The following is a 17,721-nucleotide window of genomic DNA, read 5'->3' on the forward strand; positions in this document are numbered from 1 at the left end:
AGAAGCCGGACGTGAGGCTCTCCCGGGGCAGCATCGACAGGGAGGACGGAGGTCTCCAAGGCCCGGTGAGCAGCGCCGGGATTTGATTTCAGGTTCTCATGCGTAGACCATCGCTCTTATGTCAGGAGACAGCCAGGCTTATTAATATCTGTAATGTGGAACAGAGGCCTCCGTTCTGTCAGTAAGACGGACGTGTTAGCCAAGGTGACTGAAATGTCTGCTGCAGGACAGCAGCTTTCTCTCCCAGTCTGACGCCATCCTTCCGGTAAGCCGAACGCTCTGGCCCTAAAGAAGTGTGTGTGTTAGCTGTCTACACACACAGGCTGTCATTTGCTGAAAATTTCTACTGTTATTACATGGTGATAAAAGTTGCATAGTCACATAAAACTTGTTCAAGCAAGATATTTTTTTCTTCTGGATCTTGGGGGAAATGCCTGAAGTTTTCTCTGAAGAGCTAGCTTTCGATTATCCCAGATGTCTTTTTGTTACTGCTGCTGCTGTTGAAAATACACAAAGCAAAGCGTGTACCAGGTCAACGGTTCCCACATGTACCATTTGGTGACATCAGTTACGTTCTTCAAACTGTGCACCCATTCCACCTCCTTTTCTGCATTCTTCCCCGTTTATATAAACTCATTGCCCCCTAAGAATCCCAAATACCTTTAGGCCTGCTAGAAGTACCCCCTGCATTTTGAGGGTAGTAGTTAAAATTATGAGATTGCCATAAGCAGATTCCTTGTTAAAACAAATATTCCTTAAACATGTAAAGAAGTTCCTGGCGAGAAAGAAGTTTGTCAGGTAAGGACCATAGGTGTGAACTAGTTAACAAATGTTAATAATAACTGGCTGATGGAAAATCAGTCCTCTCAGTTTGCTTTTATGCCTCTGCTCCAAGACCAGTTTCTCTTCAGTCCTGACCTTCCTACTTAAAACCATGGTCTCCTCTCCCCACCGCACCCCCAACACTTTTCCATCACACATGGCCTCTTCCAGCATGCTGTCTGATGCAGTCACATCTCTTCCCAGAGGGCCCTGTGTTCCCTCCCTCATGTTCCTGTCAGCATTCTTTGCTTATTTGCCTCGCCCCCACCCCACTGAGGCCTTGAGGCGGGAACCCCACCTTGTTCATCGTTGAGTCCCAGCATTTAGCACTGATGTTCAAGGGGCAGGGTGGGGAGAAGGTAGGCAGGTGGGAGAGCAGGTGTGCCCCCGATTGTCCTCACCAGTTTGTTGATGGAACTTTCTTTTCCCACAGACTGGAAACCAACACATATATCAGCCTGTGGGTAAGCCAGGTAAGTGAAGAAACAATCTGTGTGTCAAGAAACTCGTGGCATCTGGAGGGAGAAGGTTTAATGTGTGTAGTTTCGTAGCTTTGGAATGCCTTCATGGTCTTTTAAATACTTTTCTCCTCAGACCATAGCAAGTATGAGGTTTACCAGATTCAGCCCCTGACTAGCATACAGGAAAAGAATTTCTTACCCCACTGCATCAGAAATGCCCCACTCAGGTGTCCTCTTCAGGATTAATGTGCTGTTGTAATGATGCCAGTCATGTTTGTTTGGTTTGAGGTTTTTTTACTTTCTGTGTGTGAATGTAAATTACTTCTTTAAAATCATCCCATATTACTAGATCCTGCAGCTCCACCAAAGAAACCCCCGCGCCCTGGAGCCCCCAGCCACCTGGGCAGCCTTGCCAGCCTCAGCAGCCCTGGGGACAGCTACAACGAGGGCGTCAAGGTGGGAGTCCGAGCCATGTGAGCACGCCGCTCACCACAGTTGTGGGGTCCTTTGGTTCTGGCCGGTAGAATCAGTGCTGCAGAAGGGTGGCGACAAGAGCTGTGATGGAGGAAGTCAGGAAAAATCTCGGCGTGAGAATGTTCTCTTCAGTTTTTTCACTCACTGTTTTTCGCTTATAATTGAGGAACTCAGTCAGATTCTAACTTTCTGAGTACATCTTCCTCAAGCAAAATGTTTATTTGCTTCTGGTTTTGAACATAAGTTAAACCAGGACACCTGGGGTAAAGGAAGACCTGGGGTAGGCTCCCTGTCTCCAAGTTTCTAAATGTGGCTTACCGGGAAACATCTGTTAGTTTTCCACTCAGGGTCAGAATTTCATGTGTAAAAGCAACGTGCCAGAGCAGAGCCAGCCCTCAGTAACAAGTGACCATGCAGCTTCACCATGGCCTATTACGTGGCTGCCGGTCCCCAAGTAGGCAAGCAGCTGAAATAATGTGTTTGAGATTCTCTTTCTCCCCACAAGGCCCCGTAGAGTGCTGGAGTGACTAAAGCTAGCTTATAGGTGGGCTTTCCTCTCTGAGATAAGTCCTCCTCACAGCACAGGTGTCCACCTCCTCCTCATAGTGCGGGCGTCCTCCTCACACCTCAGGCATCCTCCTCACAGCAAGGGCGTCCTCCTTTTCACACCACGGGTGTCCTCCTCACACTGCAGGTGTCCTCCTCACACTATAGTTGTCCTCTTCCTCTTCCTCCTTACACCACGGGTGTCCTCCTCACGCTGCAGGTGTCCACCTTACACCGTAAATGCCCTCCTCCTCCTCACACTGCGGGTGTCCTCCTCACACTGCAGGTGTTCTCTTCACACTGTAGGTGAGCTCCTCATACTGCAGGTGTCCTCACCTCACACTGTAGGCGTCCTCCTCCTCCTCCTCACACCACGGGTGTCCTCCTCACACCGCAGGTGTCCTCCTCACACCACAGGTGTCCTCCTCACAGTGTAGGCATCCTCCTCCTCCTCACACTGCGGGTGTCCTCCACCTCACACCGCGGGTGTCCTCCTCACACTGCAGGTGTCCTCCACCTCACACCACGGGTGTCCTCCTCACACCGCAGGTGTCCTCCTCACACCACAGGTGTCCTCACAGTGTAGGCATCCTCCTCCTCCTCACACTGCGGGTGTCCTCCACCTCACACCGCGGGTGTCCTCCTCACACTGCAGGTGTTCTCACACTGTAGGTGTCCTCCTCCTCCTCACACTGTAGGTGTCCTCGTCCTCCTCATACTGTAGGCGTCCTCGTCCTCCTCATACTGTAGGCATCCTCCTCCTCACACCCCGGGTGTCTTCCTCACACCCCGGGTGTCTTCCTCACACCACAGGTGTTGTCCTCATGCCATGCATCCTGGGAGGAGCACAAAGGAGGGCGTTACCTTCCTATGTGGTTTCTTTAAATAAATAATGAAAGTTGAGGGAAATTAGGTTAGTGGAACTTTTTTCATTTTCCTAATCCACGAGAGTAAACTTTTAAGATGACTTATTATTATAATAATAATCATTTTAGTGATGGCTTATCATAATGAAAAACCAACTTAAGAAGTAGATCAAGTACCCATGAAGAAATCTGACATTTGTTTTTCAGGGGAGTAACATAAGAAATAAACATAATTGGGAAGTACCCTTACTATAAGAGTTAAAGCAAGTGGAAATCTTAATGGAAATGATGCGCTTACTTAAAATATATTAAGAATTTTTGAGCAGTTAACAAATGTGAAATATCTCTCTGTTTCTTTATTATCTGTTTAGTAGAGGCTGTCAAATCTAGTCTAAAAGAACAATATTGATCTTAATACAGAAATGCCTATTTTTAGTTATATATAACTGAAATAATTCACCCCAATTACATGTAGCCAGAAGTCAGTCTCGATTTTCCCTTGGTGGCTTTGTGTTTGGCTCTGAGTTGTCTGGATCCGAGTGTCAGCGTAAGTGGTTAGAACCCCGTACCTGTGTGCAGGGTGGTGGCTTCTAGAAATGCCCTGCCAAGAAGCCAAAGCAGGTCCATAGCGGACCTGCCTGCAGGCTCAGCCTCTGTTCTGGAATCCACTGTCAACAGGAAGCATCCTGCTGTTTCCCTCTGACGGGGTCAGGCAGAAGGTGAAGGACAAAGGGACAGAAACTTTAGATGGGTTCAGATTAAACCCTCCAACCTCCAGGGATTGTAGAACCATTCGGTTTCTCCTTGATGGGACTCCACCTGTTTTCCTGAAGAAAGCCTTCCTCAGGAGCCTGCACCTTTCCAGGTTACAGTCTAAGCCGACACGCTCCAAGTTATACAGGTCTGCACTGCGATTTCTGTTCAGAAGATAGACCACAGGGCCCCCTCGGCTGTGACCGAGGTGTCAGTAGCCTCCTTCCCAGTGCACTGAGAAGCACAGTAGAGAGCTGGGACTCTGAGCTTAAGAGTGTACAAGACCTGTATACCAAAGGTACAGTTTTTTAGACGATTCTAAGGAGAGGAGAAACCCTGGTGGCTGAGTGGCTAAGGGCTACAGCTGCCAACCGAAAGATCAGAAGTTTGAATCCACCAGGCACTCCTTGGAAACTCTACAGGGCAGTTCTACTCTGACCTATAGGGTTGCTATGAGTTGGACTCGACTCAACAGCAACAGGTTTTTAAAGGAGAGAAGATACATTTCCCCAGTTCACTTGGCCTTTTAGTTACAGTGGGATGACCCTAGTTTGAGCTGTAGAGAGAAATAATAAAAATTCTGAGCTTAACGTGATTTCAAAAGAAAGCGCTTTTGCTTTGTTTTATTTTTGTCTGTAAAATTAAGTTTCTAATGTCTTTAAACGCAGCCCCAAGCCAAGAACCTTTGTTATGGCGGGATGGTTAGATGATAGAGTACATGTCCCTGGATGTGGGGGTGCAGGGAGTAGGGGTAAGAGTTGTGCAGTTCCTCCTTCATCTGTCAGATGTCAGGGGCAGTGGTCAGTAACTAGAAACGCGGGGACCACCTCTTTCTCTTGAAGACCCTAGTTCTTTTGGCTCCTGTGCTGCTTGCCAGGTGTTGCTCTCAAGCTTTGCATGTGTCTCCCTTGTTTGTTCCTGAGCACCGGGCACACGCATGCAACACCCCTTCATCTGGTGTGCTGGTGCTGCGCGTGGGCGACTGGTGAGCCAAGCCGAAGGGTAGCCTCGAGGCCAGCTCCTTTCTGCTCTGCTCATGTATTGTTATAGGGTTTTGTCTGCTGCCTTATTAATATTGTTTTTCTTTTTTCCCCTTCTCTCTGACAAATTTCTTTAACCTTTCCTCACCTTTCATCCGACATAGCCGTGGAGGGTAAGCACCTTGTATCTGTGTGTCTGTCCAGCCCTGCATGCGATGGGCCAGAAAGCTGGGTGAGGGCACTCTTGCTTGGTTCACTGCCTCTTGCAGCCCACAGAAGCCTAAACAACCTCTGCGTTTCCAAAGAATGAAATATGAGCATCTCTGCCGTGCTGGGACTATTCTTGTCCTTTTCTCTTTCATGCCAAGACTTTGGAACAACCAAGAACAGAATATTCCAGGCTCCTTGGGCAGAGCTGACCCATGGGTTCAGAAATAAGCACTTAGAGCGTTACAGTGCACACAGCCACAGACTTGTGAATGAATGACTGTTATGCGCTTTAATTTAGTCTTTTTAAGAAAAACATACACCGCCTTTTTTGCCTGGTGTAGTTGGAACCAAGGAACCCTGGTGGCACAGTGCTTAAGCACTCAGCTGCTAACAGAAAGGTCAGCAGTTCGAACCCACCAGCCCCTCCATGCCAGAACGAGTGGCAGTCTGCTTCCATAAAGGTTACAGCCGTGGAAACCCTGTGGGGCAGTGCCGCCCCCTCCTACAGAGTCTCTGTGAGGCAGAATCAACTCAACAGCAACGGGTTTGTTTTTTGGTAGTTGGAACCAGTTAAGATTTACAGAGGCCTCAAGGTGATGTCCAGCCTTGGTGCTCGGGTCCCAGGGCAGGTCACTGAACAGCTCACGTTACCTCTGGCTACCCTGTGCCCTGGCTGTGGGGCGGACATAACTACATGTCACTTCATTTCACCTTCCTCAGGAAGCGAGGCCGTGGAGCTAGGTGGGGGTGCTGAGGTGTCGGATGGGGTGGCTCCGCCACAGTCACCCCTAGTGACAGGAGGGTGCAGGCTCCCGTGTGCCACCACTGCCTCACTGGGATAATGGTCTACAAGCAGGCGGTGTCCACTCAGAGGACTCGTGCTTATATTTCATGGTCGTAAAAAGAACGCACACGTCTGCTGTGCGGTGTTCACACTAAGGGAAAATTCTCGTAATACAGAACGCCTTCCCCGTTATCCAAGTTGGTACTTTTTCTCAATCCTCAAAGCCTCGGGAAGATGCAGATGTGTGGATTCTTTGTCTTGTGAATGATTTTGGGGGAACACCGAATCATTTCTCTCCAACCATCTTGGGTTTTCTATGCCATGCGTATGATTCCATCTCATTTCCTTTAACAGAGCTCAAAGTTAGAACAAAATATTGACTCATTGATTTGTCACAAATAAGGCCATCAGCACTCCTGTCACCTGCTTTGATCTCTCTTAAAGGGCCATCCCAATGTAATTGCAGTAGTGTGCCGCCCTCTAGTGGACAGCAGAGAGATAACTGGCTCTCTGTTGGCAGCTCCAGCCCCAGGAGATCAGCCCTCCGCCCACGGCCAATCTCGACCGCTCCAACGACAAGGTGTACGAGAACGTCACTGGCCTAGTGAAAGCTGTCATTGAGATGTCCAGTAAAATCCAGCCGGCCCCGCCAGAGGAGTACGTGCCTATGGTGAAGGTAAAAAACAAAATCTCACCGTGTGCCAGCCGGAAGGCATTCATACATTGTGATGGTGTCTGAACGGCCCACGGTCGCACCTTATATGCTTCAGAAGAAGGCGCCACACGGGGACAGGGTTAGTGAGAACTGTGGCTGTTCCTGAGTGTGCTGCTCCATGGTTACTGCAGAGTCCGTTAATAAGTATTGCTAATAAATATAACCTGGAGTGAACAAAGCAGCCTGCACAGGAATGCTTGCATTTGATGCCAGTGACACAAAGATTTGACAGTGTGCAGAAGAGCTACTTGTGTGAGGCTTCAGGGTGTGTCACTGTGTGGTAAAGCACAGAGACATCTGCGGGAATGGCAATTACCACCTTCCTGATGCCTCAGAGAAGGGGCAGGAGGGAAGGCGCACAGAGCGTCTGTGTAAGCTGAGGGCTGCTCACTCAGCTTTCTGGGGTTGTTTTTTTTTATAATTGTCATTTCTTTTACTATAGTCTTTTTTTATTGAAGTGTAACATGCATACAGAAATGTGTTCAAATCACGTGTTCAACTGAATGGATTTCCAAAGTAAGCAAGGAATAAGCATTTCCAGGGTGTGTGCATGATGGTTTCAGAATTGCTCACTGGTATCCCTGTGAGTAAAAGTCTTTACCAACTAGAGAGTCACCGAGCTCGTTTCAGTGAAGGAAAGAAGGCAAAATGTTTATCCTTTTCCAGATGGTGTTCAGGGGGTGTCCGGGCCTGGAAAATAGCCCGGATGCTCTATGGAGAGGGTAAGAGCAAGCATGGGCAGTGCCTTGCGCCAAAGCTTTCTCGTGGAGGGACACAGCACTCAGTGGCATTCCGTGCTCTGGGCTGTCTGTTAACAGGTGCTGCTGTGCTCAGAGCCGGCGTCTCTGAAACATGCTTGAGCACACTTTTTGCAGTATACATGTTAGCAGTCTTTGAAACAGCTTCTTACCCACATCGGCTTGGAAACCGCTGCTCAGAAATGATTTCCTGGGAAGCAGGGTTAACCTATTCTGTTCCGCTTCTCTGCTGTCCCTCCTTGACAACCATTCTGAGGGTGAACGTGCGTGAGCCTGCAGGCAAGTTACAAACAGACACAGAACACACTCAGCGGAACGCACGAAAGCAGTAGGAACGTGGAGTGCCATGCATGTGAAGATTTTTATGGTGGTTTCGTAGAAGCTGCCTTTTTAAAAACCGTATTACTTTGGCCAAATGACGTTCTTTCTTTTATATGATGCTCCAAGTATGAAGACTTTATCATTTTCATATTACATGCACAGAGTCTTAGTCATTACATATTCAATTTTCATAAGAATGACAGTATTGGTAAATATTTAAAGCATTAAATTATAATGTCTCTAATCATGTTTTAAGTCGGTCCCTTTATTTATTTTGTGATCCAGGAATGGCAGGGGGAGGAGTGGTTTTGCTCAGTGTCCGCACAGATAAGGTGCACAAGTCAGAAAGGGTCCCACAGCGTGGCTGCCGTCACGCCCATCTGTGGCAGCAGGAGGAGCATCTTTTCTCAGAAGGCCCCTGGGAGAGGACAAATTCTCCCAGCTGTCGGTGACTCCATTGCTGTTGTCCTACTCTAGCCTGTGATGGGAGCGATGGAAGTTTGAACTGTGAGGCAGTGCAATCTGCTCGGAAGCACTAGACGAAAAGAGCAGGAAAACAGGTCCATCCTGCTTTCCACCCCAATGGCTGTGGGGCTGTACATGGCGCTATTCCTTAACCTGCCCTTTGGGAGGAAGAACAGCAAATGTTGGGAGATCTGGGAATCCTTTTGGGGGAAAGAACTCATAACTTAAGATTGAGCTCAGTACTGAGGAAGAGGAATATAGTCATTTTCCCTTAAAATTGATGAAATGGAGACAAAAAGTATATAGTTGAAAAACCATCAATGTTGGCATGTTCTAAAAAATTTTTTTAATTTGTCAAGAGAATTGTCCTAGTCACCTAGTGCTGCAATAACAGAAATGCCACAAGCAGATGGCTTTAACAAAGAGAAATTTATTTTCTCACAGTCTAGAAGGCTAGAAGTCCAAATTCAGGGTGTCAGCTTCAGGGGAAGGCATTCCCTCTCAGCTCTGGAGGAAGGTCCTTGTGATGCATCAGTCGGCCCTTGGTCTGGGAACGTCTCAGCGCAGGAACCTCAGGCCCAAAGGATGTGCTCTGTTTCCAGGTGCTTTCTTGGTCTTACAAGATCCCCAACTCTCTGCTTACTTCCCTTAACTTTTATCTCTTGAGACCATAAAAAGTGGTGCAGGCAACACTCCAGGGAAACTCCCTTTATACTGGATCAGGGATGTGACCTGGCAAGGGTGTTACAAAGCCACCCTAATCGTCTTTAACATAAAATTACAATCACAAAATGGAGGACAACCACAGAATATTGAGAATCATGGCCTAACCAAGTTAATACACACATTTTGGGGGAACTTAATTCAATCCATGACAATAATTTTAATATTTATAATAGAAAATTTAAATGTCAAAAATAGTGAAGACTCTCCGGAAGAGTAAGAATGAGATAGAGATATCCAGCCATTTGTAATCACATTTTATTTTATTTTTATTGTGCTTTTAGTGAAAGTTTACAGTTCAAGTCAATTTTTCATATAAAAAGTATGTGATCCTAGTTGCTCTCCCTGCAATGTGACAGCACACTCCTTTTCTCCATCCTGTATTGCCTGTGTCCATTCAACCAGCTTCCATCCCCCTCTGCCTTCACATCTCACCTCCACGCAGGAGCTGCCCACATAGTCTCATGTGTCTACTTGAGCTTAGAAGCACACTCCTCACCAGTATCATTGTAGGTCTTACAGTCCAGTCTAATCTTTGTCTGAAGAGTTGGCTTTGGGAATGGTTTTAGTTTTGGGCTAACAGAGAGTCCGGGGGCCATGACCTCTGGGGTTGCTCCAGTCTCAGGCCATGAAGTCTGGTCTTTTTACTGCAATTTGAGGTCTGCATCCCACTTTTCTCCTGCTCCATGAGGGATTCTCTGTTGTGTTGCCTGTCAGGGCAGTCATTGGTGGTAGCCGGTTACCATCTAGTTCTTCCAGTCTCAGGCTGGTGGAATCCCTGGCTTATGTGGCCCTTTCTGTCTCTTGGGTTCATGTTTTTCTTGTGTCTTTGGTGTTCTTCATTTTCCTTTGCTCCAGGTGAGTTGAGACCAATTGAAGCATCTTAGGTGGCTGCTTGCTAGCTTTTAAGACCCCAGACACTATTCACCAAAGTGGGATGCAGAACGTTTTCTTAGTACACTTTGCCAGTTGACCTAGATGTCCCCTGAAACCATGGTCCCCAGACACCCACCTCTGCTACTCTGTCCCTCCAAGTGTTTGGTTGTATTCAGGAAACTTCTTAGCTTTTGGTTTAGTCTGGTTGTGCTGACTTCCCCTGTATTGTGTGTTGTCCTTCCCTTCACCTAAAATAATTCTTGTCTACTATCTAATTAGTGAATACCCCCCTCCCTTCCTCCTTCCCCACCCTGATAACCATCAAAGAATATTTTCTTCTGTGTTTAAACTATTTCTTGAGTTCTTATAATAGTGGTCTTATACAATATTTGTCCTTTTCAACTGACTAATTTCACTCAGCATAATGCCTTCCAGATTCCTCCATGTTTGAGATGTTTCACGGATTCATCGTCGTTCTGTATCATTGTGTAGTATTCCATTGTGTGAATACACCATAATTTATTTATCCATTCATCCATTGATGGGCACCTTGGTTTCCATCTTTTTGCTGTTGTAAACAGTGCCACAATGAACATGGGTGTGCATATATCTATTCGTGTGAGGGCTCTTATTTCTATAGGATATATTCCAAGGAGTGGGATTACTGGATCGTATGGTAGTTGTATTTCTAGCTTTTTAGGGAAGCGCCAGGTAGATTTCCAAGGCGGTTGTACCATTTTACATTCCCATCAGCAGTGTATAAGTGTTCCAATCTCTCCACAGCCTCTCCAACATTTGTTATTTTGTGGTTTTTGGATTTTTTGTCTTTTTGTTATTGAGGTTTTGCAGTATCTTGTAGATTTTAGAGATTGGAAGCTAATCAGATTTGTGGTAGCCAAAAATTTTTTCCCTGTCTGTAGGTTTTTTACTCTTTTGGCGAAGTCTTTGGATGAGCATAAGTGTTTGATTTTTAGGAGCTCCCAGTCATCTAGTTTCTCTTCTGGTCTTTGTACATTGTTAGTACTGTTTTGTATACTATTCATGCCATGTATTAGGGCTCTTAGTCTCTAAATTCTTTTGGTTTCGTTTTGTTCTTGTGGTAAAATTATGTATAACACCTGACAGGAAACACAACAGAGAACCCCCTGAGGGAGCAGGAGAGCAGTGGGATGCAGACTCCAAATTCTCATAAGACCAGACTTAATGGTCTGACTGAGGCTAGAAGGACCCCAGTGGTCATGGCCCCCAGACCTTCTGTTGGCCCAGAACAGGAACCATTCCTGAAGCCAACTCTTCAGACATGGATTGGACTGGACAATGGGTTGGAAAGGGATGCTGGTGAGGAGTGAGCTTCTTGGATCAGGTGGACACTTGAGACTACGTTGGCATCTCCTGCCTGGAGCGGAGATGAAAGGGTAGAGGGGGTTAGAAGCTGGCGAAATGGACACGAAAAGAGAGAATAGAGGGAGACAGCGGGCAGTCTCATTAGGGGGAGAGTAATTGGGAGTATGTAACAAGGTGTATATGGGTTTTTGTGTTGGAGACTGAATTGATTTGTAAACTTTCACTTAAAGCACAATAAAAATTATTTAAAATATATATATATATATAACAAACACCTGCCATTTCAACATTGTTCACACGGACAATCCAGGGGATGTTAATGACGTTCGTCATGTTTACAGTTGTCACTGCTGTCTGTTGGCAGATCTCTCCATCCCCTGTGGGTGTGCTAATACTGGTTGTGATTCTTGACCCTTAGGAAGTCGGCTTGGCCCTGAGGACATTACTGGCGACTGTGGATGAGACCATTCCTGTCCTGCCAGCCAGCACACACCGAGAGGTAGGTGTCTCAGCCTTCTCACCACTTGAGTCCCTGGAGGGTCCTGCTGGGAGGGCACCAAGGACACGCCCAGGAATCCTCCAAGTACAGCCAGCCGCACCAGCCATGATGCCGATGGCCACCACTCAGTCCTCCACCACAGAGGCCTGGCTTCCATGGCTTGGCGAGTGATGGCCTTCCCCACTAAAGCTGACCCCACCAAGTCCCTGCTTACCTACTGGGACCCTGTCATTAGTCCTAGTGGCGGTGTGGTGCAGCCCTGACTTGAGTTGCAGCCCCACCTCCCTCACCACTAGCAAGTCACTGCATACGCTGCCAGGTCCTCTCCCGAAACACGGGTGGTGAGGGGTCATGAGGTGGCACTCTGGGCCATGGAGGCGGCCCCTCGGAGTCCGTTCTCTGACAGCTGACTGGAACGTCAGAGAGAATGCGGAAACGCACGGGAGGAGAGTTCCTAAAGGTACTAGGGTGTGCTGGTGATGCTGGTTTTCCGTTTAAAGTCTGTTAAAAATGCCTTTGAAATTAATGAAAGTGTTAAATATTTGAAAAGGAGTGAAGTTCACCCAAAACACAGTCTCCCAGCAGCCCTGCCGACCTTGCCCGCGGCAGTTTCACTTCATCTGTGTGACTAACACATTGATGGAAGCCCTGCCCCAACAGCAGCTCAGTTTAAAGCAGCCCCTCCCTGGGTGGGATCGACACAGGCCCGAGAGGGGCCCAGGCCTCTGCCTCACTCACGGCTTCTTGTCCTTCCTCCCCTGCAGCGCCTACTTTCCACTTTGCTGCTTCCTCTCTAAAGAGCAGCAGGGGCTCTCCTTCAGCTTATCTCACTGTCTTGCAGAATCCTCTCCCCCGCATTGCTGTAGATCCAAACCCTGGACGGACAGACACCTCCCACATCTGTGTTGTGGGAGGAACCAGCCCCACTGGCAGAGACCTGCCCATGGCAGGGGGGCGCGACATGTCCTTGTGGCTTCCACCATCAGGGGCGCCTCATTCACCCTCTAGCCCTGGCCCGTCAGCCCCTCACACAGGTCCACACACCTGTCACCTGCCAAGTCTCAGACTTCCCATCCTCACTGCCGCTGCTGCCTTGTCCTGAATGACCACCACAGCCTCTCACTCAGTATCTCTGCCTCTCCCCCACCCCCTTCAGCTTCCACACTGCTGCCAGAGCCAGCTTTCTAGAACAGCCTGCTGTGTTGTGTCAGTCCTCTCCCAAAATGGTCTGATGCCTTCCCATTGCCAGGTTCTGCAGGATAAAACTTAGTGTGGTACATAAGGTCCTTCCCCCTTGGAGCCAGACTATTTCCATAACTGTCACCTTTGTTTGTGTTGAATTACCTGCCCGAGATACCCACCCACTCTGGTAGATTCCTGCTACGCTTTTAGGGTGCATTCTCCTCTGTGAAGCCCTGGCCCTCTCTTCTCTCTGCGCATGTGTTCTGGATGGTGCTTACAATGTAGTATAGGTATTTCTGACCAGGGTTCTCCCACACTAGACTGTCCGCAACACCGAGTGCCTCATTCATAGTTAGTGCTCAGTAACTGATAAAAGAGCAGATGGACGAGTCATCACTGGTTGAGTGAACAGAGAAGAGGGGTCACGAGGTCCCCACAGGCAAAGCAGCCCTAATCCTAGAGGGCAGCATTTGTGTCCCAGAGGTGGTTCCTACCACCGGTCAGTGTGGGAGAGCCCGAGGTTTACATCACGTGGGCAAGGCTGTCTCATGACACCCCTACCCTGTCTCCCGGAGCCCCAAGGAAGGCCTTGGGATATAGCTGGTATAGTAGGCAGAGCTCCGCCTGGAAATCCCAGACCCAGGTTTTGCACTGTGTTGGTGACTAAGCACTTGTAGACCCTCAGCAGACCACTACGTGTCTCCGTTGTCCACTGTCACAGGAATGGGTTTAGCTAGTTCATCCCCGAGGTCTGTGAAACTCCAAGATTTTGTTAAGAGACGAAAAAGAGCCCTCCCAGTCGCTGAGGTAAGTTAAGTCTAAAAGTGGCAACAAAATGGAGAACAATAAATAAGCTGTGGTGGCAGGGCCGTTGGTGGCAGGACCAGGAGACTGCCAGGTGTGTGTGCACACGTGTGTGTGAGTGTGAAAGCGTGCACCATGTACTATACTGGCTAGATTCCTAGCGGGAAGGCTGATCTTACATCTTACTGCTTCTAAGGAAGATTGAGGGGAAGAAAGACGTTCCTTCTCCTGGAGGTACCTCAGAAAGGTGAGTGGAAGTCCCCTGACACTCTGGCAGCGCCTCTCCTGACCTGTGTCTGTCCTTGCAGATTGAGATGGCCCAGAAGCTGCTGAACTCCGACCTAGGGGGGCTCATCAACAAGATGAAGCTGGCCCAGCAGTACGTCATGACCAGCCTCCAGCAGGAGTACAAGAAGCAAATGCTGACCGCTGCGCATGCCCTGGCCGTGGATGCCAAAAACCTGCTGGACGTCATTGACCAAGCAAGACTGAAAATGCTGGCGCAGACGAGACCGCACTGAGGCTGGCCGAGGAGCAGGCCTGCCGCCGGACTGGAGCGCCCCTCCAGACGTTCTCGCCTTCCACCAGCAGTGAGGAGCTAGCCCTGTGCCCTCCGTTGCCAGCACTTACAACTCTGGCTCTCCTGACTGACAGCTGGTTGAAATCTCCTCTCTCATGTATGTTCAACCACATTTTGATTTGGGTTGGTTTTTTGTTTTGTTTTAATCGTGATGTTCAGAAAAGTCGGGGATCCAAGATGTGGCAATTTTCTGAGGATGAAAACCGTACCCAGGAAGCTTTTAAGGAGCGTAACAAACAGTTTGTACTCACGCTAGCATGTGTATTAAAGGAAACAGCCAAGAGCTGACGCGTTAATTCCTGAACTGTCGAAGCGGCATATCGGAAGAAGAGAGAATGACCTGAAGAATTCCGGGAAACCCAACGGGCTGAGAATTCTTTCACCTACCATAGAATGATTACCCAGACTGGGATCCTTGTTTGTTAGAACACCCTCCAGTTGCAGTATGCTAATACCACTTTACAAAGAAAGAGTATAAAAGCTATATTTTGAAGACTTGAGTCATTCAAAAACAAAAAAAGACTGCGACCCTTTCCGTCTTTGCTGCCTTTTACTTTGATGTGGATACGTGAAGCGTTTGGTGGGAACTAGCTGTAGAACGTTACTGAGAACTCCTGTCTTTTTCACCAGAATAGTGTGCCAGTTGTTCATAGCAGCGCTATTTCTCTCGGGAGCAGCAGTGCTTTGTACCAGAGCACCTCCAAACTGCGTTGAGAAGTCCCGTAACCAGCCCTGTTGTCCATTTTTATATAATTTATAAAGAAAGATTAAAGCCATGTTGACTATTTTACAGCCACTGGAGTTAACCACCCCTTCACTGTGTCTGTCTTCCCAGGAGAGATTTCAGCAGAACAGGGATTTGGTTTTCTCTTGATGTCCGGTTATACCATTCATTCTGTTAAATAATAATTTTGAAAAACATGCCCTCCCTTTAGTTTGTTGGGGGATATAAATTATTCTCAGGAAGAATATAATGAACTGTACAGTTACTTTGACCTATTAAAAAGGTGTTACCAGTAAAGTCCTTGGCGTGGTAGCCTTCCTTTTGATTCTACTTCTTCAAACCATTTAAACATTTTTGGGTGATTTGTCAAATAAAATAACATACAGGAAAACTCTCAGTAATGATGAGTTTCTTTTCCTGCTTCATCTTATCTTCTAGACAAGGTCAGGACTTCACTACAGAAGGGTGGCCCAGATGAGTTCACCTTGGTACCCAGTCTTTACTTGTTACGTGTAGACCTCCAGAACGGGCATGGTGCTCGGGGCACAGTGCTCAGACGGGAAACGTGCCTTGTGCCACGTTCCCTGTGTAGTGCTGGGATTGTAACAACCATTCCAGCCACAAGGGGGCTGTTCCCATGAGATTCCCCTTGTGGAGGGAAGTGCTGGCATGGAGTCTCGGATCTGCTGGAATCTACTAGAATCTTGGTGAGGAGCAGTGCAGAGCAGGAGGGTGGAAGTGGGCAGTTGGAGCCCTGGGGCTTAGGACAGAGGTGGCCCAGGGAGCAGGGGTCCCAAGTGGAAGGGTTAGAGGGAATGTTTTCCAGGTAAGAGTCTCTCAGGTGTGAAACAGTTCCTTTGGACATACGACATTTATGTCTTTTGAAAAAAAAACTCAAAGAAATGTCATTTTCTCTTATTCTCTGGTGTTCTTCAGTCCCTTGCACCTCAGTTTCCTCATCTTTAAAATGACAGGATTACATAAGATAACCTAAGTATAAATGGCTGTCCTGCATTATGTCATCACACTCTGTGTTGTGGGGGCTGTCTGTGCACTGGAGGATGGTGGCAGCACCCCTGGCCTCTCCCCACTAGATGCAATAACACCTGTATTGTGACAACCAGAACTCTCCACACATTGCCCAGTGTCCCTGACTGGCACGGTCTGCCTCCCCAGGTAAGCACTCCTGCTGCAGAGTCACACTTTGCCTGGAACAGGTACCCATGGTGAGGGGAGCTGACTTTTCAGGAACAGCTCCTTTTCCTCTAGTGTGAATTGCAGGTAAGTCTCACACCTTCCTTTCTGTCCATCAAAGAAGAAGAAGAAGCAGGCTTCTGTTGGGAGAGTGGGTCGGGAGGCAGATACTCAGCATGGGGCGTCAGCGCCTGAGCTGGTAGACACCCCTCCCCGATTCAAAGACCAGTGGTGGACAGGGCCGTGGGCACAGACTATCAGAAGGACCCTTGGCTAATTGTAGTCATAAAGCAGAAGCATGAGATTTGAGCCCAGACACCCAGCGAAACATCGATTTAGAACTGAAAAGTTTCCAGTTGCTCAGTATACTGTCTTAGTGTCGCTATAGTAACAGAAATACCACAGGCGGGTGGCTTTAACTAACAAAAATTTATTTCCTCACAGTTGAGGAAGCTAGAAGTCCAAGCTCAAGATGTGGCTGAAGGCAAGGCTTTCTTTGTCAGCTCTGGGGAAAGGTCCCTGTCTCTTTTCAGCTTCTGTTTCTTGGCTCCTTGATGGTCTTCCTGTGGCCTGGCATCTGTCTTCCCCCATCTCTGCTTGCTTGCATCTTGCATAATCTGCTCTTTTATATCTCAAAGACACACCTGACACTGGTACTGACTCTTTCACGCAACAAAGAAATGCCTGTTCCCAGATGGGTTGGCATCCACAGGTGTAAGGGTAAGGGTCTAGAGCATATAATTTCAATCCATAGCCTATGCCGAGGGCAACAGTTACCTCACGAGACAACCCACATGTGAAGCACTTGAAAATTTGTCCGTGTTAGGTGAGCAAAGTAAAAAAGAAAATGAAGGTAAGCCTGTTTACAGTCTCACCCTTTTCTCCTTCTGCCGGATATTTTCCTGTTTATTTAACATTAGTTTAAAGACTAAATAGAGAAAAGGGCACCAGAATGTAGAGCTCACTGGGCTTTTCAGAGTATAAAATTGTAACTGGGACCCAGATTGAGCAATAGAATAGTACCAGCACCCACAGATCTCAGGGCCCCTTCCAGTCACCACTCCTCAGGAGGGTAACCGCCACCCTCATTGTCTTAAATCAACTTTTTTAAGAGGTGATTTATATGACAATGATATGAACTGATAGAACAGTTCAGTGATTTTTTTTTTCTATCAGTATACATACATGTACTCAGTGCAGTCAAGGTGAGAGCGTTCCATCACATCGGAAAGAAAGCACCCTCACCCCTTCCCATGAGGGAGCAACCCTGTCCACCAATGATAGGATTTTTGTCATTGTAGATCAGTTCTAGAACTTCAAATAAAGGAAGCCACTCTGTGTGTACTCTGATTTTGACTTCTTTCACTTCTGTCCATCCGTGTTGTTGCGTGTATCAGAGGTTCATTCTTACTTCTGATCATATTCCATGGTGTGGATATAGTATATATAGCCTGTTTACCTGTTCACTTGATAAATGAGACATTTGGGTGGTTTTCTTTTTTTAACTACTATGAATAAAGCTACTATGGACATTTATGTATAAGTTTACATGTTTCCATTTCTCTTAGGCAAGTAACTAGGAATGAAATTTCTGGAATATATGGTGAATGTGTTAAAAACTACCAAAGTGTTTTCCAGCA

At 47.5% G+C, this 17,721-nt stretch overlaps 1 protein-coding gene across 17 annotated transcripts in view; it reads left to right on the forward strand.

The window, feature by feature from the left end:
- PTK2 (protein tyrosine kinase 2) overlaps window positions 1-15,284 on the forward strand; it is a 252,208-nt gene extending 236,924 nt beyond the window's left edge. For 5 of the 17 annotated variants that reach the window (XM_049854317.1, XM_049854311.1, XM_049854312.1 and 2 more), the window contains 6 exons: window positions 3-65; window positions 1,256-1,295; window positions 1,633-1,739; window positions 6,417-6,572; window positions 11,517-11,597; window positions 13,892-15,279. In XM_049854317.1, the coding sequence (XP_049710274.1) occupies window positions 3-65; window positions 1,256-1,295; window positions 1,633-1,739; window positions 6,417-6,572; window positions 11,517-11,597; window positions 13,892-14,104 (660 nt within the window). In that variant the 3' untranslated portion in view covers window positions 14,105-15,279. Of the gene's footprint in view, window positions 1-2; window positions 66-1,255; window positions 1,296-1,632; window positions 1,740-6,416; window positions 6,573-11,516; window positions 11,598-13,891 lie in introns of all 17 variants that reach the window. The other 12 variants (XM_049854318.1, XM_049854320.1, XM_049854321.1 and 9 more) reach the window with 4 other exon arrangements.
- The last annotated feature ends 2,437 nt before the right edge of the window (window positions 15,285-17,721 follow it).

This window comes from Elephas maximus, chromosome 15 (assembly GCF_024166365.1).
Source record: "Elephas maximus indicus isolate mEleMax1 chromosome 15, mEleMax1 primary haplotype, whole genome shotgun sequence".
In the NCBI taxonomy this organism is placed as follows: domain Eukaryota; kingdom Metazoa; phylum Chordata; class Mammalia; order Proboscidea; family Elephantidae; genus Elephas; species Elephas maximus.